The sequence below is a fragment of the Plodia interpunctella genome, chromosome 1 (assembly GCF_027563975.2).
Source record: "Plodia interpunctella isolate USDA-ARS_2022_Savannah chromosome 1, ilPloInte3.2, whole genome shotgun sequence".
Taxonomy (NCBI): domain Eukaryota; kingdom Metazoa; phylum Arthropoda; class Insecta; order Lepidoptera; family Pyralidae; genus Plodia; species Plodia interpunctella.
In genome coordinates, this window is record NC_071294.1 from 12,391,958 (window position 1) to 12,417,990 (window position 26,033).

Below are 26,033 nucleotides of genomic sequence, written 5' to 3' on the forward strand. Positions count from 1 at the left end.
TATCTTATATTACAATAGCTTTTGTGAATTAAACATATATAGTTTCCCTTCAGTGTTCTAGATGCACGCGGTGAACAATTAAATACAAAATTTAATGTTAATCCAACAATGCAAATGAGGCCCTTAGGAATAAAGCTATCTAGAATTGAAAATCTCGCTGAAGTTCTAAACTGCAAGCGTTGTTTTTAGATCATCTGTTTAATTCTGACGCAGATATACATATCAATAGATACTGTATTTGTATTCTTCATTTACCTGCAATGTGTTTTAAAATAAAAATATTTGATATCACAGTGAACTTCTATGAAATTTCATACGTACGTTAAAATCTTACTCTTGTTTTTATTTTGTTCGCTTGCGGAGACCATCGTCAGCCTACTCTTATCCCACCACTCTATGTGGCGTCAGTACAGCATGTCAGTCTCCTCCACTTCTCCCTGTCTGATGTTAACCGATCTGTTACTTCCTTTTTAGCAATATTCTGCCTGACGCGCTCAATCCACCTCTTCTTCGGTCTGCCCCTACTTCTTTTCCTATTCCATTTTAAATCCATAACCACATAACGTGACCACACCTTGGAAGATTTTGTTCACTCTACGTGTATTTATGTCTATGTCACCAACATTGTTTCCAGATCAGCTGTTTACTTTTGCAAAGAAAATGGAAGACAGTAATCCGTTGCAAGCATTCCTACGCCTTCGTAGCTTAGTCTCGTAGCTCGTAGCGCTCTGCGTAGCTCGTAGACTTTCGTAGCACTTTGCTCGTTTAAACAAACACGACGCTCTTGAGGACGCGGATTACTGTTGAAGTTGTATAACTATTATATTATATTTTTATTAGAATAAAAATATCATCTCAATACATATAATAAAATTGAAGAAAGGTCAAATTTGTACATTGGATATTTTCTTAAAATTCTTCATGGAATATATTTAGTTACTGATATAGATGACGAAAATATAGTTTTGGAAATTTTTGTCTGTCTGTCTGTCTGAACGCGCATCACTCGAAATCTACTGGACCGATTTGCTTGAAATTTGGTATATAGGTACCTTATATACCGGGTTAACATCTTAGATACATTTCATCCCGGTAAATGGTCAGGTTCCCGTAGGATAATTGAAAAACTAATTATGAATCAAAAATTCCTCGGAATCCCGGGTTAACATCTTATAGACATTTCATCCCGGAAAATGAGGAGGGTCCTGTAGGAAAATTAAAATAACAATCCACGGAGCCGATTTACTTTAAAATTTTGTAGAAAGGTGTCAACAGAATATAAACAAATTGTTTTTATCGATTAAAGTCTGATATAGATATAATGAGAGCAGTACGTATCAATATATCAGTATAAAACTCTTTCGTTACTGAGTGACTGACTGGCTGACTGACTGACTGATTGACTGACTGACTGACAGACAACATACACCCGAAACTGCTGGGCGGGAAGCTGAAATTTGGCGTGCAGGTGAGCACCTTAGTGCTCACCTGCACGCCAAATTTCCATTTCTACTCCGTATCAAAATATTAATATAAATTTCAAATTCTACTCCGAAGGGGGTGAAATCTGTAAATATGAAAGTTCTACACCGTTGAAGTTAGTAACTTGAAATTTTGTATTTAGGTTGTTTACAACAAAGTAATGAATCCGTGTTTCAGATTTTTCTGAAAATGAACCCTCAACCCCTTCATAAGGGGGGTGAAAGATTGTATGGGACTTAATAGAATTTTCAAGATAAAAAGCTGAAAATTGGCACACTTACTTTTTGTAGCAAATAACAGTAATAGTAAATACAAAAATATTTAATTTACGTTTGTGGTTAATACAAAACCGGGACGTAAAACGTCATGGAAAATGGGACGGCGCGCGTTGCAGAAAGCGGAAGTGGGAGTAGGAACGAGAAATGGGAAGGAGACACATAGTGGGAAACAGGACGGGACACATTGTAAAGAACATAATGGCACAATATGTAGGAAACGGTACGGGATATCTACTTTACATTACATAGCAGGAAGCGGGATTGGACAAGTTTACGGGACGAGACACGCAGCGGGAAACAGGAAATTGAACTAAAGATGAGAAAAAATGCGAATTTGAATCATATAATAATATGTTTACCAGTCTTGTAAGACTGGTACAGAGTACGCGATGAAATTACTGATATTTTGCTATGAAATTCACGCGGGCGAAGCCACGAGCAAAAGCTAGTATTACATAAAATTTATGCAATATATACCTTACCTAGTAGTTTGTAGCTTCTTGAGAAATGATTATCCTAACTAATATTATAAATGCGAAAGTAAGTTTTTTTATTACCTTTATCTACATAACCAATCTTCTTAAAAGGACATAGGGTACTCTTCATTGCGGAAATAACGCGGACGAAGCCGCGGAAAAAAGCTAGTATATATGAAATTTGACGTGAAAAAGTGCCTGTGAAAGTTTCATTTCAATGACCTTAACACTAACCTCTCTATATCGGGTTCATATTCGTGGCTTCCTAAAATGTCAATTTGCTAACGATCTGCTACGAGACGTCCACAACCGGCGCCTGCGCAGACCGCCGACATAGATTGTGAGTTCTTTACGACTTGTCCTACTTTGACGATGTTTTGTTCAGTTTGCATCGCAAACTTTTTTCTGAGCCTATGGGTAATTTAAATATTTGGCTATGTATCAGTGACTTTAATAGTATTGTCTGTTATGGTGTCCATGGAGCCGGTGGCGCGTATCCCCATATACATATATTCATATTCATTTATTTCAAAAACAGTACAACATATTGTGGAAATATTAAAACAACAGAAAAAAACAGGCATTATTACACATTAAAACAAATAAAATCAAAAATTTAAAATAATAATTATTGTAATATACAATAATCTACCGTGGAAGTCGTACGGTGCGACTACGTGCGACTACTAACGACATACAGCCTTCGCAGCAACATAAGCATTTTCAAAGAGAATTGACGTCAGGTGGGCAGCTGGTCGATAAACCGAAGCCAAAATATGATTATGAAGAGTTCAGAAGCATAGCGGACTCTGGGTTCTGACACACAACGGCGGCGGAAGGAACCGGGAAAAAAGTCCATGGACTGTATTTTCCTACCATCTGGGGACTCGCATGGATATAAGGTACTTTTTATCCCAAAATACGGGAGCCCCCGGGCACCGCTAGTTATAACTTTAAACAGTCAAAATAAAGAGATTCAAAAACGTTATCGATAAATGCGCGTCTCCAGCCGTTCGGAATAATTGGGCCTTATTTACTTAATTGGCACTTGACGCCGGCTCGATAATGTTTGGAAATACGCCACTCGGATTGTGTCGCGTCAAGAGATTTATGGAAATTAAAATTAAAATGTCGGAAAAGTTGATGGAAATTTGAATTACATTAGCTAGAACTGTTCTTAGTGTAGCGTTGCGGACGCCTCCGGTTGTCCTTATTGAGAAAAACGCGATGCGACGCAGAAATATCTAATGTATGATTATAAATGTTACCGTTAAAACTCTTATCTGGTCAAAACCACTTTTAACAAATTTTAACTGAAGAGGTTGGTCAAAAGTAGTTTTGACTGCAACATATATAGTTACAGTGCGCTATTAAACCTCAATGGCTGCACTCGTATCTATACAAGATATAGCCGTTCATACGTTTGTTTTCTTTTTGCGTCACGTCGCATCGCGCTGCGTTGTCTCAATGAGGACGCGGGGTTAACTGCCAGGCGTGTGTGAATAAGAAGTTTTGACAGCTCGTTAACCAATAACAGCTTTCCCAAAGGGGTAGACAGATCTTCTGAATTTTAAGGTTCCTTTTTACGCAGACGTAAAGAGGTAAGGATAAAACTAAGTGTGAGAGAGTTTAGTTTAGTTGATTAACTCGTAAACAAAGTTTAAGAATCATTACCAAAATGGCTTCCTTCTCGATACTCTGTTGCTGAAAAGTGGTTAGGGCAGGAACGAAACTAAAATATACTTTCAAACTCACAATATTTCAATTTTAATATTGTGTAATGGTGTACAGTTTCTGCTTTGCTGCGTACAGACGTGCAGAAAACTTCGAGGCAATTTCAGCTACCGTTTATTAAATTTTATACCGTATGTCCTACTTTTGTGATATTACACATCAAATTATATTAATATATATTATTATAGAACAATATATTCATAGAACAATTTACTTCACTACATAGTATAAAACAAAGCCGCTTCCCGCCGTCTGTCTCTATGTATTATGTATATGCATTATGCTTAGATCTTATAATCTGCACAGGCTTGTTCAGGTATGGTTTTGGCTGAGTGAAGTCGGGACAATTTCCTGTTAATTTAATTTCAAATTTTCAGAAAATGAGCAGTCCAACAGAAAATAAGCTGACATTAACACTGGACATATTATTACGTTAATAAATAAATATTGAATATTTGTGTGGAGTTGCATTGGACGATAATGGCCATTATTGCCTAATTAATAATACGATTTCGATAAAGCTGCGCTGGCGTGTACGGTAATGTGCATTCTGGACTTTGTTCAGCATATTCATGTTAAATGAACGAGTATATTTTAATATATATGTATATATATAGGAGTACATTGATCTTAATGTAACTTTTTTAAATAAAGTAAAATCGATTTTTAAATAAAGTATAGTGCGGCATGTGGAATCCCATTTTATTTAAAATGCTTTTTTATATACAAAATGTAACCTTATGCTGTCGTTGTTATAACGGGCTGAACAGAGCCTATTATTTAGCCCTATCGATGTAATTTATAAAGTGTAATGTAAATCAAGATTAAACAAAACCGATAACCGTTAGGCAGTTGTGCTTGATACAGAAAAGTCTATAGTTCGAAGTAATTTACTGTAATAAAATTTGCTTAGTGAACGTTGTTCCTAAAACAGCATTCTATAAAAATCGCGATAGCACGGACGAGTTAAAAAGAATTACCTACAACTTAATTATCGCAAGGCCCTTATCTTTTAATTATTTTAATTATGATTTACGCTAAAAAAACAAAGGCTTTCGGTAGCACGCGAGCGATATTTGTTAAAAATTCTGACGTAGAATGCAAAGAAAGGGTTTTTTTGCGTGGGGTTTATTTCAGAAGCCATTTTGAAGATCGGCGATTCCGAGCTATGCGAGCAGAAATACAAATATTATGAAAAAATGTGTAAGTATCGATTCCATTATTAAGAACGGTTCTCTCACTCATAATGCATTTGTGCTTCCATGACAATGTGGAGCAGAGTTCTTTGGCGTCTACGAGGAGACTCGACTCCAAGTGAAATGGGATGAGAGATGAAGAAGAAGAAGAAGTACCTAAGTTATTTTTTAATTGGCATAAAACGTGAAACACCGCTGGGCATAAGTTTTGCATTTATGGTTATTATTCAAACTGAAAAATAAACAACGTTAAGCGAATTGAATAAAATGGAACTAAAACTGGTGTGAGCAAATAAAACACTCTCTATATTGTGTGTACTCTCATAATCATTTGCATTATAGAAAAAGATACGATTTAACAGACATTTATGTATTTATGTTTACGAAAATGCAAGAGATTTAGTCATTGACACCATTTGTGCCAAATTTTTATGAATAAATGATTCGATTCTATTCTGTCCCGGCACCGCGGCAGCAGTACAGTGTACCTTCATTTCTACGTCGGAACATCACGAACTATCAACATTTGTACACTGGTTATTACGTCACAGATGTAAAGTTAGCGGCTGAAATCAAAACTCAGAGACAAGTGTCGCGGCGCTCACAATATTTCGTGTCGGCTGTCATCGCAAACTTGCTGCAATTTATCGCTTACAAACTTCTCCGGCCCCCTCTACACCTCACCCCCTGCCTTCCAGCGGGGGGTGGCCCCTCGCCCCCCGGCCTAACCATCCGGAAAACTATTGCGAGTTGGAAACTGATGTCTCAGTTGATAGCAGGCGTCAACAAGTTCCCTTTGAAGTAGTCCGTAGCGAATTTTACAATCACTTGATTAATTTGCACGTTCAAGTGACAGAATTGCGCATAGTCGAAATATATTGGGAAGTATTTAATTCATGCACATACCTCCTCTGGCGGACCCGTCGATCGACAAGGTCTGAATGTCATTTTCCGCGAAATATCCAATATGTAACAATAACTATTGATATGTATAACTGGGAATGATATTGAAAAACGAAACTTAACTATAAAACACTATCTAATTGAGGCGCAATTGATTAAGCTAGTAATAAGTCTGTGTCTGGTCTTGTAACTTATTTTTTGTTTTCATAAAATCCTCTGTCGACAACTCTTCAATGGTTATATTTAATCAGCATTCCAAACTAAAATTAATACCTTTATCACCGCCGCATTATTCTCAAGAAGATGAATGTCAGATAAGGTTTTAAAAATCACAGTCATACCTCCAAAATGTTTAGGTTCATTTTTTTACGCTAACCTCAGGCTTCACGGCACCGACTGCAACTGGGAACATGCGAAGATGACACACAATGCAGTAAGCGAAAGGATAAGACAAAGAATTTAAAAAGGAAAGAAAAATGGGCGACTCCCCAAGGGGCTATAAATACAGCTGTACGGAGTTAAGCAATTAGCGCAATATCTAGCCCACACCCAATTTAGATTTAACGCCACCATTCTTGCAATATATTATTCAGGAAACTTTCCCTGTTTTAAATTTATTTCAACATAAATTCAATAACAAGTAACTATGATTTAAAGATAAATAAAATACAAGACACAAGACATGCTGAACCATTACTGTTTTCTACTTCCTTGTTATGCATTGTGTATTGTTTTGCCTATTTTCTTTGAACACCCACCTCAATTGATTTAATATTTGTACAATTCCGCATTCGATTCTCGTTTTAATATTTTTTGAGGAAGCGACGTGCTCCGTTATTATAATGATCCAATTTCCTTTTGTATTATTGTCAGGATATAGTTACCAGAGTTGCTGTAATAAAGTTTGGTTTGAATAATAATTCCAAATTTATGAAGTGTTTATAAATTGGTACCAGCTCTTCTTGGCTCCGCCCGTAGCAAAAAGTATCCTCTAGTTAATTTCTATCTCCACATCAAAAATCACGTTGTGACTTTGTCTCCCCCGCAAGTGGTAAATGAATCTATATCATTAGTACATACGTATTTTTCTCAGTACAAGATACCACTTCTGAACATAAACAGTGAACTTATCACTAAGTTTACCCCCCCCCCTCCCCCCTCGAGGTCGCAGGTGCAGAAGAAGCGGCACCACTAACTATAGTATATAGACAATTACCTGAGTCGACACTCACGCCTAACTGTCACTATAAACCGCCAGGTGGCGCTACGTACGGGCAATGGTTGGTCCAAAAGTGGACTGTTTAAAAATGAAAACTATTTCTATATATTGCTAGCCGCCCGTCCCGACTTCGCTGGTGTAAAACATAATAAATTACACACCTAAACCTTCCTCAGGAATAATTGGTTAGAACCGCATAAAAATCCGCGCAGTACTTTTTGAAATGCCAGTAGTTTGTAGCTTGTGAGAAATAACTATTTAATATAAAAAAATATGTAAAAAAGTGCCTGGAAAGATCTAATTTCTGTATAAATGATTTGAATTTGAATCGTTGAGTTATCGCGAACAGACAGACCGACAGACGCGGCAAATTACTTTATTTTATAATATGTAAGTATTGTTATTATTTATTTTATTTTGTAGTATCTTTATATTTAGTCTGTTGTAAATGTCTAGTCTCTGTCTACCCCCGTGGGAAAGAGACGTGATAATATATATCTAGATATATTTGGAAATACAACAAATAATATTGTTTCTTTTGTGAGAAGCCTAAGATCTAAGAAGACGAACTACATGAGTACGTGTAATTAGTAAAAATTTTGGACGGAAATCAATTTATTTTGACCGTGTGTAGGTGACAAAGGTGCTTCCTATATTCACTTTGCGTCATTTATGTTCAGTCATTGTGAAGTCTTAAGCCAAATAAAGCATTTGAAAGCCCTGTCAGTCCAGTCACTATTTCAGTCCAGGCACTAGGTTTGTGGTGGACACCTGAGCGGGAGCAGCTGAATAAGCGCTGAATAAGCAAAATTAAACTGACGGTGAGATCGTAAATCGAAGCCGTGATGTGTGACGTGAATGGACGATCGCTCTAGTAAATGGTCGAATTAAATGAAAACTATTTAGTTTTATATATACGCTATTTGAATAGGATAGTTAAGGCGAAAAGCGCAAATGATTTCCTCGAAGAGATAGACATCTCTTTGAGGACAGATAAGATGATAACTGTTGGAATTGAAAATGCTACTTAATCATCTAACATATAATATGAATAGCAATGAACATTTAAAACAATTGAATTTGAACATAGCTGTGCGTCGCGGCTTTGCTCCCGTGGGAATATTCTTATTCTTGATAGCTTTCCACATGAGTGAGGTTTTCATTTCTTGCATGTACTCGATTGGATAATTTAATACGATGGCGAACCGAGACCGAGATAACAACTCATACAAATCACAGATTTCATAAACATCGTAAGTCCGAGCGTTAGTCACAAACTTGTCTCGTCTTCGGATGTAATGCGGTTCTCGCTGCATATTGATCAGCCACCTGTGTCGGGAACTGCGTCTTTACCTTTTCACCTCCGGATATGCGGCGCGATTGCACGAATATCTTAAATGTACCTACTTTCTAGATTTAAACCCTTACATATAATAAAATGCAGTACCCCTGTCGCGACTGCCTGTATCACCTTAAAAAACTAATACCAAAATATACTAGTAATAATCCTATTAACAGTTTGACCAGTTTATACGAGACAACAAAAAAATATTTTCTGTTAATTTCCTAACACTCTTTGGGAATCCATAATGAGATATATCTGATCCAAATCTTCTGCAAAAATATGACTAGTATTCTGGATAAATCAACTATCAAAATTTTAAAATCTTAAAAAAGTTATTGCATAACTCCTAAAGCCGCAATTCCCTTGCCGTATCTGTTGTATATTATAAAGATTTTTCAATATCAAAACTGTTCTGGTTACGTAAATATCCGAAGCGGCCCAGATACTTGCGGATATTTCCAGATAAGAGCAAAACAGAGACAAAGTATTGCATCGTTGGTATGCAGCGCCGATGCGTACTAAACTTAAGTAGCGATCTTCAACGGGCCGGGCCAAAACGCCAGTTTTCGCCCGTTAACATTACACCTACAATTAACACATAGCACACACAATTCTTTTAGAATAAACATAATGTAGAATCTAGCTAATAAATCCATCATAAGGAATTAGGTACAATCTGTTTACTTTTATGATTTGTTTATTAGCTAATCAAATAGTAACGGACAAGTAACCAAGTGTAATATTTCGTGACTATCCCGACAAGAGAATACGAATTAAGTGAAGAAATCCGGTGTCCGGCATTTTCTAAAAATCCATACCAAATCCCATCACTGGCATACTTAAGATCGCCGGTAAGATACAAAGTTGGACGACGAACTGCGTCTTTTCTCTCATCTTTTATTGCGAGAGGGAAAGAGATGAGAAGGATAATAAAAGAGTTCCACTGAAATTAGCATTATCTTGACGAGAGCCGTGTTTGAGCTGCACATTGTGATTTTAAGGCTTGCTTGTCGTTAACTGCGAAAATGACAAAGAGTGGGGCTTCTTGCAAGGTTGTCTTTAGTTTATAACAAGATACTTTGTCTCTTTATGTGTGTTCTATCGTTTTAAACAGGTAAAACTTGGAGGGATTTAAATTATTTATTTTTCTTTCAATTTACTTTTTAAACTTATTTATGTGTGTGAGTGAGTGACGAAGAATTTTTGAATCTTTTTTAGAATCATTTTCGTTTTTTAAAGGTAATAACTATTTAGCTGTTTATAGTTCTACTTTTAGAAGAAAGCCGAAAAGTTGATGGTATAACAATATTTAAGTATTTGTAATTAAATGACAACAAACTGCTTTTGAAGAAATTAGATTTTGAAGAATTTTGAAGAAATAGAATTTCTTCATCTTCCAAAAATCATTATGCAACTTTACAAATTGCATGAAAATTCTAAAGGAAAAAGCAAAAAGAAAGTCTAGTAACTTATAATATAGTATCGAGTGGCAACATTCCGTATGCAGGCAGGCAGAGGGTGCGATAAATCAGAAAGTTTCGCTATCGCCAATAAAGCGCTTTACGACGCCGCTAATAGACCCGCTGTAATGAGCCGCGCATGCCACAGTATACTGTAAACGGTAACACAAATGGCAAGACGCAATAGCAAAACCAAATGTACTTATTAAGAAATTACAAGCGCTAATTTTGACACACGGAAGAACATGAACAGGCTATTAGAGGCTTTGAGTGAGTCGGGAGAGATCATTGCATTCAATCAATGTGTTACAAAAAATCATGTACGTGTAGTAAACCTTTGAGGAGTTCCCACATCTGGAGCTATTCCTGTATGCACTACCAGGTCATGCTTATCATAATAATGCATTGTCATCTAAACTAAACGTATGTACAAAAATGCAGCTCAAACTGTTTAAAATATGTGCATCAAAATTGAGTTGCAAGATTCCACCCGAGACAGGCACGTAGTTATACATTGCAATTTAAATAACAGCTTGTAAAATTCTTAAAAGAGTCATCTTATTATCAATTTTACTATGGCACGAAACTCTTCTAACGCTTTATGATTAGTTCTTTAGTTTTAGTACAGATTAATGTGGGAACATAGCGGGCAACATCTTGCTCTGTACCAAAACTGGGCTTCAAATGTTTTAGCCCAAAGGATTTATATAGCTATGAGTCCAGTTTGAAACAGTCCTGTTTTTGCCCTGGCGTTTTCTCATCTCGCCTCTTTCCTACATTGTCACTTTATTGCTGGCTTAATGAGTGATTTAGAGTAATGACCCGAGTAATGGCAAGTTAAGAATTAGGGAGTGGAGAGAAAATGTTGTTTTAGTTTGTGGCCGCAGGTTTTTATTTCGGGGTATAATATTAAAGGTCGAATATAACTTGAAGTGTATATTCGACCTTTAATATTACCTATAATCTGACCTTTTAATGACTTTTTGAAAGTGTTTCATACGAACTTTTATTTAGTTTGACCAGTACCAGAAATCATATTTTGGAATGTTGTAAAACAAAATTGAAAGAAATAACGAATAGTGCCGACCTTGCGCACTCGTAAGTGTCGGGAAAAGGGGAAAAGAAGAATATAATTGTGTGAATTTCTTACGTTGTTGATGTAATCCGATGATTCGATGTAGAACATTACTTCCTGTTTTTTATTACCTATATTTAGTTTCCTATATTTGCTAATTGGCTGAACAACATATTTTTTACCACATCAATTTATCAACCAAGTTGTCAGCTTTCTTAGATAACTATATAATATTATAATAACTATATCAGTACGTATTTAAATATAACTTAATAGAGTCTTGCGACGTGTCAGCACGAACACCCGTGAACTTTGGCAATAACGCATATCGGCCATTGCTGATTTATGTACCAATTCGCTGCTGAGCGGGCCCTCGCCAATATCAACTAGTTTTCATACAGTTTATGGCACCATTACCAGAAGAAACCGTTATTTTTTCTTTATTACATAGTAAGGAAATTGATAGGGTGCAGACAGAAGATTGTAAGTAAGAATGGTACAGGAAAATGATGATAAAACAAAAAACATATCATTAGTCTAGTCCATTTGATTTCTTAATAAAGCAGATGATTTCTGCTTTATTAAGAAATCAAATTCAAATTCAAAAAATACCAATACCTATTGAAAATGCTTGACATTATTACGAGTATCGAACCTAGATCGAAACTAAAACAGTTACGGCCACGTAAGGTACTTATCTAATTAACAATCGCGTGACACATGCCACACGCCTGGAGTAATTCTGTGCTTGTAAAAATAAAGCTGTTGTGCGCTGACACTATCTGCCAGTTAGCATAATGACTAGGTTGTGGACCGGTGACGTATTTATTTGTTTGTTGTTTGTCTTTCGGTTTTTAACCCCAGCTTGAGTCGTAATTATTACTGTGACGCATATTCCGGTTTGCAATGTTCGTACATGCGAGCGGAATTTATTTTAAAATGCGTTTTTGTGTGGTATATAAGTTCTTTATCAGTTGTTTTCTCGCATAGTATATACAATAAAATCTACGCTGGTAAGTTCATTGAGACTATTTATATTATTAAGTTTTTTTAGACTACTAATATAACTTGACTGGTCAAGGTCCTCTTTGAGATAGAGGTCGACGACTGGCCCACGCGCCGATTAGAACTAGATCGAATACAAGAAAGATACATGTGCGAGTCTTACAAATATATCGCTTTTATTAAAATTTAAAGATGTAATTTATAATGTAACTCTGTTGAACGCAATATTGATGGATTCGCTAGTCAAACTTCGAAACTCATTAATGTTTTACGTAGCCCTTCAGGTGCCCTTCCATCGGGCGTGGGGTTCGCAAACTATTATTATAATGGCTCATAATGCGGGCTGCAAGTTTGACAGTTTGCCCTGGGCCAACACACACACTGTTTAATTTGCGGCTGCGTTTACTTGGTTTGTTATGTAACCAGTGATCGGCTGTAAAGTGAACATACATAAATCACACCCTATTAACCACTTCTCTGTATCTAAATAAAAAATAAGTTTTTTTTTTAAAGAAGATGCTATAGAAAAATGCATGTAGCGTAGTTTTTGCTGCGAATGCTGATTGTGAAAAACATCAGCTGTTTGTTCACAAGTATCTATGTCTTTGAGCCTGAGAAACAGTATTTTATTTTCAATGTAAAGGAATAATTGTCTGCCGTGTGTCTATTCTAATTAACGCATCATGTTTCAGTAGGCGAAATTCCGCGTATTCAACTTATAGTGCTCTGTTAAGTAAAGGCTACATATGGCCGTATATGTATTACACATACGACCACATAAATTGGAATTTCGATCGAGGAAGGAGAAATTAATGACGTGTGCATGTTAAATCAATGAGGTTTTGTAAACTCCTGCCTATCGAAGTTTCGTCAAAGGCACAACCCGCTGTAGTACGACTGCCGCGGTCAGAACTACTAATTATATGAGAGCACTACCCCGGCGCCATCTATTATGGAGGACTGTATCTGCGTTGAATAAAATATGACCTTCTGACTACGTACATGTGTTCGGATCGGGACAAAACTGGAGCAGCGGTTGTTGGGTAACTATTTATTAAAAGAATAACATCTAAAGGACACAAGTCTGGTTATATACAGATTTTTTAAAAACATATTGTCGATTTTTTATGGATAGGAAATTAAGAATGCATTTTAAAAAAATAGTTGAACGACCGGAAACCTTTGTCTAACGCAATTTCGACATCCTTCATCATGGTTTAAATTGTTATTGTCTAGTTACATAATTAATAATTTTAAACTCAACGACACATTATAGATTTATCAGCCTCTCTCCGAATATAGTCCGAGTTACAAGCACGTTGCCTGATACAAAAATGTACGTAAGAAATCTATTTACCTCATAAACACTCGAACGCTAGCGCGGGCCTCCGACTCCTCCCCTCAACGAGAGCTATATTTCTTCGCAGCAGTAAAACAGAATTGCCTCTTCTCACTGTCAGTTAATACACTCCGCCACTACGCTGTTAACACGTGGAACGCTATTTTAAATGAACTGTAACAACAAATTGTTGTAACCTTAAATGAAACTTTGAAATTATATTTCGTGAAATCTACTTTTGAAATTTAAAGTTTTGGTCTCAGTACCTCAATATTCTGTCTCCCACAATAGATTAATAATCCAACTATTGTTAACTTTTATGTTGTGGGATAAAGTTTAAATAAAATAAATAAAACAAGTGACAAACGTCATAATTTGAGTAAAATATAGGTACTCATTATGACATCTGCTATAATGGTAGAAGAACGATTGGAATGCATTTCTATCAATAACTATTACGTAGGATTTCTCTCTCTTAAGCGATTTCCCGTTGCTTCCTAAGCTGTTGAACGTCGAAGCCCAGTATGCCAGTGCCAAACTTTCCTATTTTTACGTCTCTACTTCGCAAAGTCGTCGTATTTATTACGTAGAATATTCACCATTGAGCGGCGGACAACGAAAGGAAAAACATATTAAAAGGCTCAGCCTATCGTGACCACGGATAGTTCTGACCAAACCTGTAATTTTGGGCAGTTTCGCCTGGGATAATGGTCTGCGAAAGATAAACCAGAATTAACAACATCATCGAAACACCTACTATGTCTAAATATTGGTAAACCAGCTAAGAATATTATAATAAGAATATAAATCCAAAAGGTATTGTTACTACTCTCATTAAAATTCCTTTTTTTTATTTTCTAATATACTCTTACTGAGAATTGACACACTAGGAAACAGCGGACTACTTAAGCAGTAAGATTTGTAGCGCTGAGATTCATCGAATTACAACAACACCCCGTTGACAAAACATAGTTTGATCAAAACATAGTACTACGCAAACATCGGGGCAAGATGTTCGCTATAACAAAAGTTTTTACTCGGTATTAACTCAAATTATTTCATATACAGTTTTTTTTTCGGGCATAGCAGGACTACTGCAGCGGTAGGTATATAAATAAATCTCTTCGACGAAAACAGGATAATTAAGATCGAACTTCACTTGAGGTAAGTTCGATTGATCATTAAATTCTAGACGTAATTATTTTGTCAAATATTTTTGTGGAATGTTCAGATCAAAATTTTCAAACAGATTATTAGTAAATGTCAGGTATTTATCTGTAAATAATATAATAATCCTATTAAAGCGATGAAATTTCTGTACATTTTGTGTCATAAAGTGTAGAATATTCGAATGAACGTGTGCGGCAATGTTACTACCTCCAACATTCGTACATGATATTTGTATTCACACATATTATGAAATGGAATCGATTTATTAATAATTTCATATAAATTAACTTCCATTTTGGTTCACAAAGGTTTCATTGCAGAACATATTATTATGTTATGTGTCTAAATAGTGCATGCACTGGGCCTATTCTATCTCATTGGATGTAAATCTGTAATGATAAGTTATGAGTTGGGTAATATATAAATAAAAAATAAAAACAAAATTAATGCCTGGACTTCTGAAAATTATTAAAAGACATTTTCAGTAACTTTTTTCATTAAATTTGTAAATAATAATGATAGAATAGTCTTTATTTGATTCAAAATATATTTACTTAAAATTAGAATGATAAAAAGAAAAAAAAGCCAAGACTATAAATATATACTTTGTTTCCACGTGAAAATAATTACGGTAAAACCGCGTGCGAGAACTAGTCACATGTTAATCTAGTATATTTACCGTGGGCTTCAACACAAATAGAACAAGTATGGCGGGGCAACTTTCTATTTCATACACCGGAGCTTTGAGGCGAGCACTTTAATTTAACTGTTGAAAGCCCGGGCGGAGGTGACTTGCGACTTTAAAGCGTATTTATTTTACTGTGGAATTGTGCAGCTTTAGAGAGCCAGTGCTTGCCTATAATTCTTGTAGCGACTTCATCTGGTATTTTTAAAGATTTGTTTTTTAAATAACATTCTACCTTAATTTAACCATTAAAATTTGGCTTGGTCTGAGCGCAGCATATTGTTTTACAGGTATCTTTTACCAATATCTTTGTTGATTACAAAATACAGATAATATCATATTCTGTTGTGTTACAAACAAAACGTGTTGCTGGGTAGGTTTCAAGTATTTCTGACTCATGTATCAAACCACCACCACTTGTTTCTGATGAAGTTAAACATCGTGAGGAATCCTGTACTCTAGTGTGTGACATGCAGAAAGCAATGGTAAACCGCTCCATTAATCTTGTCAATAAACGTTGTGTGTTCTTCTACCTCAGCCATGAGAAATATGTGTTCACCTGTAAAATTAAGTTTAATTTGAAGTCATCTAATAATGTATGGCATATGAATATGCACAGTGCACACAAGCAGATTATTTAATATTTTATAATCCAATAAACAATATTCCTTGTCGTGTCTATCGAGGCGGCTCCGCTCGGAGCGGCGCAGGCACACTATAGTTTCCTATTTCGACATTAAACTTAAATACCAGCAGGAAATGACAAAGCTACGGCTAAAATAGCAGATAGTATGTTTAATTTAATATGAAATGTTACAGTTTTCATTGCACCATTATTTTGAAAGATACATCTGCTCTCTCTCTCAAACATACTTTTCACAGAAATACAATTGAAATTAACTTATTAATCACAAATCTTACAAAATGTTCATTTAATTTATAATTTTTTACATTGTTTCAGGTAAAATATTGCCAATGTGACCTAAGGGAGGGTAGGGTTGAGATAAATAATGAAGACAACAGCGAACTCCTATCCATACTTCTAAACTAATTTGTTTTTGGTATGTTTGTACGTTAATACGTAATGTAATGTAATGTAATGTATATAATGATTAATATGTATATAATAGTGTATTATATACTGAGAATTAATGAAAGTCACAGTACTGGACGTATTATATAATATACACAGCTTCAAACGAATGTGTGCAATGAGAGTGTATTTCAATTAAAATACAATTTCTAATACATAATTACAACAACGTCCATCAAATAAATTCACAAATGCAGTATTTCATATTTGTAAAAATAGATTCAAGTCTTTGGCCAGTCTGCAATATAAATACTTCCTTCAGAAAATAATAAATAAAAGAATACTCATCGCTGTCATTAAATATTTACGGATTTGTTTTTAGAACTGTCAAAATGGCGTTTGTATGCAACAAGGTATGCATTTACAATTATTTCTATCGAGTTATTATTTATATTATTTTCAATGGAATAATGAATTTTCATAACACAATTTTTTTCGGTCACTTTTTTGTTCGACTACAATTATAAACGAACTGCACGCTCGTTTACCCACAATACTAAAAAAAACGTACTTTTACATATAAGTTCAAACGTAATGATTCTTTCCGAGCGTCACATAAATGGGTTTTCATTTTTTCAATTTAACTACAGTTATCACAAGGTCGACGTAATCAACACCATTCAATTGCTACAAAAAGAAAGTTATGTGGTTCATATTACTGAATTACAATTAAATTCATAATAAAAACTCGAGTAATATGAGTGTAGCCAATCCGAGTGTAATGCTGGATTTACGTCGCTTCCCGCGAATGATACTCGCTTCGAGCGGCTTTTCAACACCTACATAGTTAATACGCCGCTACTAGGGTTGTCTCGTCGACTTTCACAAAATGTACTCTTATACTAAACCCAATAGTGTTCATAACGGGTTAAGTAAGTCCAGTCTAAATGATGTAATTATAATATCATAGTTTTATAAAGTGTAATAATAACAAAACTAGAGCAGACAACATTAAGCGTACAATTTAAAAATCATTATTGTACACTTATGTGTAAATTGACTATCGCAGCGTTGACAAACAAATCCAAGTGATTGAACCAACAATCGAAAATTAAAAAATATATATTCTACAAATTCCCACATCGAAATTAATTCAGATTGATGATTGAAATATTGAATAAAGATTTCAACAAAACTACATACATTAACGCGAAATTAACATCAGCAACATTCAATACAAAAGACTCGTGCTAAGTTACATTAATATAATATATAATTATGTAGTTCTGTGTTCCACCTGCGAAGTTGAAAAACACAATAGTGTTTTTCAACTTTCGCGTGCAACAATGAAGATTAATTTTGGTTATAATAATAACCAAAATTAATCTTCAACCAGCCCTAGTTAATCGGATATTAACTTTCCGTGAATATTTCAAATTCGACACAACACTCGCTCAGTTCGTGAAGTTGCCACAATCGCGTGGAGCCACTCGCGCGGGAATTAACTCCGCATTAAAACATACCCGATGTGAAACTGTTGAATGAACTGTTACCGTAAATAATATTTTATAGAAAAACAGAATTGCAGGTCGATTCTGTTTTTCTATAAAATATATATCATAGAATATACATGCCTCTTGAATCGAAAACCGGAGAAAATAATATGCTAACTAGTCAGGCTGACCACTGAGAGCAGAGGCACTCCAATACTCGACATAAGCGGTTTTAATGTTCATCGATATTCTAGGTCCTGTAAACATTACAGACTTTTCGGCATCTGACCATTTTGGAATACATTTGTTTTATAGATAGATTAAAACCAAAACGGATAATAATAACTGCTAAAACCTTTACAAAGTAAGTTTAAGTTTTTCGACAAACCTAACATAGTTGGGACTATTAAATGAATAATTTGCAAGCTACAATACACGAGGTGAATTCCAAAGTCAAACTTAACACTTTACAGGACAGTACGGTTATAGCAGTGCTCTAAAAACTCTGTAGTTTGACAGTACTGGCATCGCAGTCGCTACAAAAGATATTATAAAGAGCGCTACGGTGATCACCGTGCTGGATTTATACTATCATTGTAACGAACATGATTAACTGTTTATCTACAAGTTATTCAAAGGTTTGTACTGTCAAATCTAAGAGCTATAATATATACATTACCTACATCGTATAGAAACACAAAAAGTAGTTGATATAGTAACACTACGGGTATAACCGTATAGTCCGCCTAGAGAATTCATAGAAACACCAAGTCAGTGTCGCGCTGCCTGGCACCGGTGTTGGTTGTGTCCACGTGGGTTCGCGCGCAAAAATTTGTGGCAGAAAACGTAAGTATTAAATTACTATTATTAATATAGTCTTTACTTTTATAGAAAAATATACTTTTTATAACGTTCCGCTCACGTTCACTTTTTGCCACAGATGAATAAAGACGAGGAGCGCATCAAAAAGTTATTGGAGGATGTGTCGACTCCAGAAAGTTCTGACGATGGCAGTTTTTCTGATACATCAGAAAAAACGGAAACAGACCCTTTTGAGGATAACGACGGGGAATATGGCACGGATGCAGACTATGTACCAAATAGTGATTCGGATGACTCAGAAGCCTTGGATGTAGATGAGGCTAAATCAGAGAAAGATCCTAAAGATTCTAAGGTTCAGCCCAGATATGTAAGGGCCAGTGATAATAATCGCATAGATACAGTACCATCTACTTCTAGATACAGAGCTACCTTATTTGTTCCACCCTCTCCTTCGATTTCTGACCAAAACAGTCCAATACTACCTTTACGCCCTACCGCGAGCACACACATATCCATAGAAAGTGCATCTGGAAGTCCTGTAATACCTCTTGGTAGTCCCATTGCATTTCATAAACCTCAAGATATCGTCGAACCGTCAGGTACAATGAGTGTGAGAACGGAAAATAGTTTTTCTATGGGATGTCTAAGCCTATTAGAATCAGCATTTCCATCAACTTCAGCACAAAGTTCCAGAGCTGCGTCCCCTGTAATTCCTCTTCACGAAATATCGGGCCTTGCAAGTCCGGAAGATCCTGTAGATCAAAATTTGGAAGAACAGGAATCTGAAGGAAATCCTGATCTTCAGTTATCTCAAAATGTAGAAGCAGAGACACCCGAAGAAGAATGGACTTGTACTACTGAACTAATTCCAGAGTTTGGATTTGATAATAACACTCAAGGATTGAGAATAGATATTAATGAAAATGCTACCCCATTAGATATATTTAGACGGGTATTTTCTTTTAATTACTCGAATATTTAGTAGCCAGGACAAATGCATATGGCGATTTTTAGTCTAATTCTAATAAACCCCATACCAGAAATAGCCGAAACCAAGCTTTTAGAGTTGTAACAGTAAATGAGATGGAGATGTTCTTGGCTTTGTGTGTGTTGCAAGGTCAAGTAAAAGGACCTAGTAGGAGATCATTGTTCTCATTCTCCGATCCCTTATATTTTCACCCATTTTTTACATACATAATGTCAGGACGTCGGTTCGAACAAATATTACGATGTCTTAGTTTGTCTGAAGCTAATGCTAAAGGAGAAAAGAAAGTTTCTGATTTCATGAAGGCCATATGTGAGAATTTTCGGCAAATCTACAGTCCCGGTGTGAATCTATCAATTGATGAATCGCTAATTTTGTTTAATTTTGTTTCGTGGCCGATTACATTTTCGACAATATATTAAGTCAAAAAAAGCTCGTTACGGAATTAAATTTTTTGTATTTACTACTTCTGATGGATATGTTTTAAATATATTAATGTACAAAGGTAAAAATGAAGAAATAGAATCAGACCCGGCAATCAAGAAGACAGAAAAAATTGTAATGGAATTGGTACAGCCATATCTCCTTGACTAGAGACAAGATATCGATAAAAAAAAACCACCTCTTTGTCCATCCTGCTTCGAGGAATGGCACAAGCACAAAACTGATTAAGTTTAAGTTATTATCTTAAAAATACTTAACTAGTAGACTGATAGAAGAGAAATAACTAATTATTATAAACTAGAATTAGCCTAAAGTTAAAATGACGGACTGTGATTAGGTTAACATTTTTTATACTAAAGCAATACATAGGAATAGTGATATTAGATTGATTTTTGATGCTATAAAGACTTTACTCATGTGTTGTGTACAATAATTGAAGACTGATTGATAAGTTAATTATTTTCGTAAACTTTTTGATTAGAGGGATATAGATGTTTTAGAAGAATTAGAAATTATAAAACTTTCATAGTATTGTCGACCAAAGTGGCTAGCTATGAAACGCGATGTTGAAGAATAATACTTATTTTATGTTTTTGAATTAGAATATTTGATGTTTTTGTTTGAATTTGTATTTTTTGAGTGCGTAGGCATTCGTTTTCTATCAATAAAATTGATTTATTTTTGTTCAATGGAGTTTTTTTAATATCTTTACGGTACGGTAGAACCCGTACTGACTATCACGACGTCTTGAGTTTGCTATTCTTCATAACAGTACGGCGTTGCCCGATGTACGGTGAGCGCCGCACTGACTATCTTGGCGGTTTCACTCTGTTATTCTTCATGACAGTACGGGGTAGCCCGATGTACGGTAAATCCCGTACTGACTGCCTAAACAACTTAATTATATTAGTCGTTATGACAGTACGGCGTTGCCCGATGTACGGTAAAGCCCGTACTGACTGTCTTGACGGCTTAACTTTGCTATTTATAAAAACAGTCCGGTTGTATCCGTACAGCGGTTATACCCGTAGCTACTGACGTACATTAGTATTTTAGTATTTATTTTAACAAGTACTGCTATAGACGTAGTGATTTTTTGTATGGAAAACCGGAGTGTCATCCTATGTAATTTGAGATCAGTTTTCTGTCCTGTAAAGTGTTAATTAGCAGTTTGCATACAATTTAAAAAAAATAACCCAGTCCAAGTCGTCAAAGTGCACCAAGGGTTTCGTACAAAAATGTCATTAAATCAATTAAGGACATTATTGTATTCTGTTTTTTGTGAGTAAAGTATTTTTAGGAGGTTAATTCTCTCACAGCACCAAAGGTACGTTTATTTTTTAATATTCCGTTTTGTCCGATTCGAATGATCGAGCAATTCTGAGAAATCGTTGTTATTTAAGAGATAGGTAAACGAATCACAGACCCATACGTGTGTTGTGTAATGCTATATCCACAAAGAACCAACGAGACTGAAAAGAGACATCAACACACTTTCTTGATAGTTGACACGGCGTATTTTCGGGATAACGTTTTTAATTTTGATATGCGGATCTCTGAAATATAATAGTGATTACGAGTCATAATCGGGCGCTCGTATTTCATGAACTCACTAACGAGAATTCAAAATAATTTTAGCACGTCGCATGTCGCCGAGTTGCTGCATTTAAAAGTCCACATTTTGCGTGCATTTTTTACAAAGTAGGTGTTTTGCAATGGTTTATTAATATATTTATGTTTAGTTGTAACACAACGAATGGCTTTATTATTTAGATAAAGAGATAGGAAACAACACCCAACTCAATCGGTAGGTGAATACGCCAAACATTAATTTTTGTATCTTGGATTAAACCTGCTTACTGTTTTATAATGTGCAAGATATTAATAATAGGAATATGTTTATACGAAAATGATATTTTTGTTTGGTTTGCCATCTTAATCTTAGAGTAATCTGTGAGTTTATACATGATAATACTTTTAGAATAATATAAACATAGTTACGTGGTATCGAGAGCGCACGAACAGTTTGGACGATACCATTTAGTACATCGTTTCTTTAGGATTACACAAATCGAGTTTTTTTGAAACTAGGAAAATATTTGATCTTGTTTCTTGAAATTGAGCAAAATTGTAATCAAACGGCTATTATTTTTAAATATAAATAATAAGCAAAACGTATTATCACAACGGTTTTAAGGTAAATTAGGGCTCATATTCATTATCTAGTTCAAACATCCCTCGTGTTCCACGTCAGCCGAACGAAAAACGATAAAATCTTCCGTTCAACGCTACCCAATTTAATTTCACGATCAACTTCCCATGTCACAGCCATTTTATCTAAAATACAATGTACAGACTGCTTTATAAATCAAGCATAATTCATTTTATGTATTATATCGTCTAAAATTGTTTCAAGTTTGCGTAAAAAACAAATTTTAGTGGTATTTTTCCTATCAACATATGTTCATATCAGTTTTAGAACACAATTCATACAAAATATTAATACAGATGGTATTTTTAATATCTAATTACATTGTTGACACCACAACAATGCTGTAAAGCCTTAAAATAAAATATGGCACCCCCGAGTACAAAAGTTAAATTGAGTACAGTATAATAAGGTAAACTATGGCGTTATTAAAATTAGCATATCACTGGATTATCGCCGTATTGGATGGACATTGTTAGGAAGGCTAAATTAACACGGTTTAATTAGCTACTGCAAAGTACACTGTTAGTGCTTAATGCACAGAATTTAGAATAAAAATAAGATTGAAAACCCAACTGCTCACATATTTGACGTAATTTTTAAAGCTCGAAGGTTTGACTGACAGAGAATGCCATATGACATTAAGGTTTAATTCGTTTTCCGTTTGGAATGGTACAGAGCCATGGCGGATCCGCTTCTCCGCTCCATCTAACTGCGCCCCGCATACTTTTGTTAGAGAAACGGGAATATTAAGACGTCTCCTATTATATGCGGTGAATGCCAAGGTGTGACACAATAACGCGCCTATACCACTTCTATGTCATTTATACAATTTAAAATTCTGCAATCGTTAGTATATCATATTATATAAGCTGCTTAGTTACGCGTGTAATGCCGCTTGCATTCAGCCAACATTTGGTGACTCACGTAACTAGTGTTATTTAATGCATGTGTACAGTCAGAGATAGATAAACCTAACCCCCATGTGATTATTATCTAGTTAGATGAGGGGTTAGTTTTATCTGCTCCTTGCAACTCTATGCAACAGCAACAACGGCTAATTTGGACTGATTTTGAACAGCTTGATGTGCTGTTGACTGTGCATATGAAAAGGTTACATGTGACATTTGAGGTTTAGATCGAAATATTATATTCGAGCTCTATGTTCAAATTTTTGTTAAAAATGATGGTGATACTTCATGACTGCCACTCTGGTGTATACTTATATTTTGGTCAAAATAGTACTTTTAACCATAGATATAAAGTCCAACATTTTTTAATTAAACGTGTAATCATTTATTGTCAAATTCTTGAAATATATAATTCTCGCTTAAATTATATCATAGACCACAAATGTGAATTGTGTTCCTAAATTCCTATAAATGTAATGGAACTCAATCGCACATTATATTACATACAAATATATCTTACCTATATCTCAGTAAATACCGATTTACTTACCGCACTTAGAGTGCGGGTTTCGTCACGATGTTTTCTTTCACCGGAAGCAAGTGGTGGTCGATAAAAACTTCGAAAACAAAAAGTTTATAGTGATACACAGAATTAGATTAGTATTGAAACTCAAGGATTCTTACCATTAGACCACCACCACGGCTTCAAAGTAACGCAGTAACTTATACTAAACTAAGCAATATGGTTACAATATCTTGCAGTATATCTCATGGCGAACAAGTCAGTATGGAGCAGGTAATTGCCGCTATACAAATAGACCCGTGTAGACCTGTAAGTCTAGACACGCGTGACAAACGTGGCCGAGTCACGCAGGGCTGACTCGCTAATTATTTGTTGACTGTTTGCTCTATGCTGATGAATTCTCAAGCTGAAGTTTAGCGGGGTATTACCATGGTAGAGATTAAAATTAAAAATGCTTTTTAGAAATTACGTTTCTCGTTTTAGAGAGAATACTGAATGACATTAAGGTCACCGTTTGTACATAATTGTTTATAGTTTTGTGCAATACATTTTTAAAGGCAAGAGAGGTTAGTGCAAAAAAATGTCTCGAAAGTGAAAATGTTGACCTGAAAGGAATTGTAATAAAAAGCAATAAAGCAGGAAGAACCTCTTAAAAAGTAATTATTTAGATGATTTATGAATTCTATTATAATTCCAAACTATAAGCGTTTCGTAAGTTTGGTATGTTTCGAAATATACTTTTGAATTCAAGGCATCCAATAATGTAAGGACAAACGCTCTCGCAATAGCCGGCTTGGCGGCCGTCCGCCTGCCGGCCGGCCGTCCGGGCGCCCGGCGGCTATCCGGCCCGGGTGATTTATCGCGATCACCTGCCGATACCGTAAGTCAGCTCTTCACCAATTAACGGTAATCGCCCTTAATAGATTAAGCTGATTTATATTCGCGTAAGCTAACTGCAGTTTAAAAGTAACCTAGAATCAGGATATACAAGTACTTGTTTTCGTATTTTAGTTTTCAAATCTCCTCGACGACGACCTCGGTGGCGCAGTGGTAAAGTGTTTGCCTCTGAACTAAAAGGAATCGAACCCGGGAGGTTCGATCCCCGGTCGGATCAAGATGGAAAATGATCTTTTTCTGATTGGCCCGGGTCTTGGATGTTTATGTATTACTGTATTTGTTATAAAATATAGTATCGTTGAGTTAGTATCCCATAACATAAGTCTCGAACTTACTTTGGGGCTAGCTCAATCTGTGTCATTTGTCCTAAAATATTTATTCATTTATTTAAATCTATTCTAGATTTTTATTTAAGTTCTTGTAATAATAGGAAAGTGTCACTATTCTATTACAAATGTGTAATAGCAAGTACTTAGTCAAACATAAACTACTTCATAAAAATAGAGAGAATCCGATATACTAGCGAATGGAGCACTAACCCGAGAGGTAAACAATTCGAACCTTCTTAAGCTATCAACAAAACCAATGTATCAAATCGGTGCATTAGTCCAGTCTATATAGAAATATATTACTTCCTTATGTGGGTATTTTAGTGATAATTTGAGACGTTATCTAACAATTTTTATTAAACGTATAATTGAAGCAAGAAGGGCAGCACTTCTGGCCCACTAAGTACATATTAATAAATAATTTAAATTAAAGATATAGGTTTGAAGCGATGTTGGTCTAATGTTTACGACGCCCGGAGATTCCAGTTTCGAAACCTACTTGTACCACATGAATTTGTATACCGATCTGAATCATGTACCTATGTATAATAGTTTTCATCGACCACCAACTGCTTCTGATGGAGGAAAACATCGTGAGGAAACCTGCACACTGGTTGAGATTATTAACTTGTGTGTGAAATAGAGAAGGCAATGACAAACCATTCCATTAATCCAAGAAAGTCATTGTGTGTGTTTCATTCCACATAACGACCATGACCCTCAGTCATAAGGAAATACGATTATGAAAAAAAACGACATTGGTATATTTTACAAAACAAATCACAATATCAATACAGTGCTTGTACAATATCATTCAAACCATCGTTCCATCAATGCTTGGTTGCAGTCAGGACAGGACTGACACATGTGGACAGCGCGGCTACGGGTCGGACCGACTGACAGGCTGACTCTGTTTATTGTTAAACTTCCTAGAATTCTGCATTCAGTTTTTTATGAACAACGTAGAATCCGGAATGATATTTTTAATTTACCAGTTTTCGTTGTGATAGATATAAAGTT

The 26,033-nt window shown here is 35.4% G+C and overlaps 2 protein-coding genes across 5 annotated transcripts in view; both read left to right on the forward strand.

Annotated features, from left to right (window-relative positions):
- Nucleotides 1-26,033, forward strand: part of side-II (sidestep II) — a 458,967-nt gene that overhangs the window by 320,081 nt on the left and 112,853 nt on the right. The window lies entirely within an intron of this gene.
- LOC128671574 (uncharacterized) lies at nt 18,646-20,301 on the forward strand. The gene is made up of 2 exons (XM_053748226.2): nt 18,646-18,739; nt 18,834-20,301. Exon 2 carries the CDS (start codon nt 18,834-18,836, stop codon nt 19,695-19,697), a length of 864 nt encoding a protein of 287 aa, XP_053604201.1. The 5' UTR covers nt 18,646-18,739; the 3' UTR covers nt 19,698-20,301.

Bases quoted from the DNA above. Each gene is read 5' to 3' on its own strand.
- LOC128671574 (XM_053748226.2), top strand. From the start codon at position 18,834: ATGAATAAAGACGAGGAGCGCATCAAAAAGTTATTGGAGGATGTGTCG.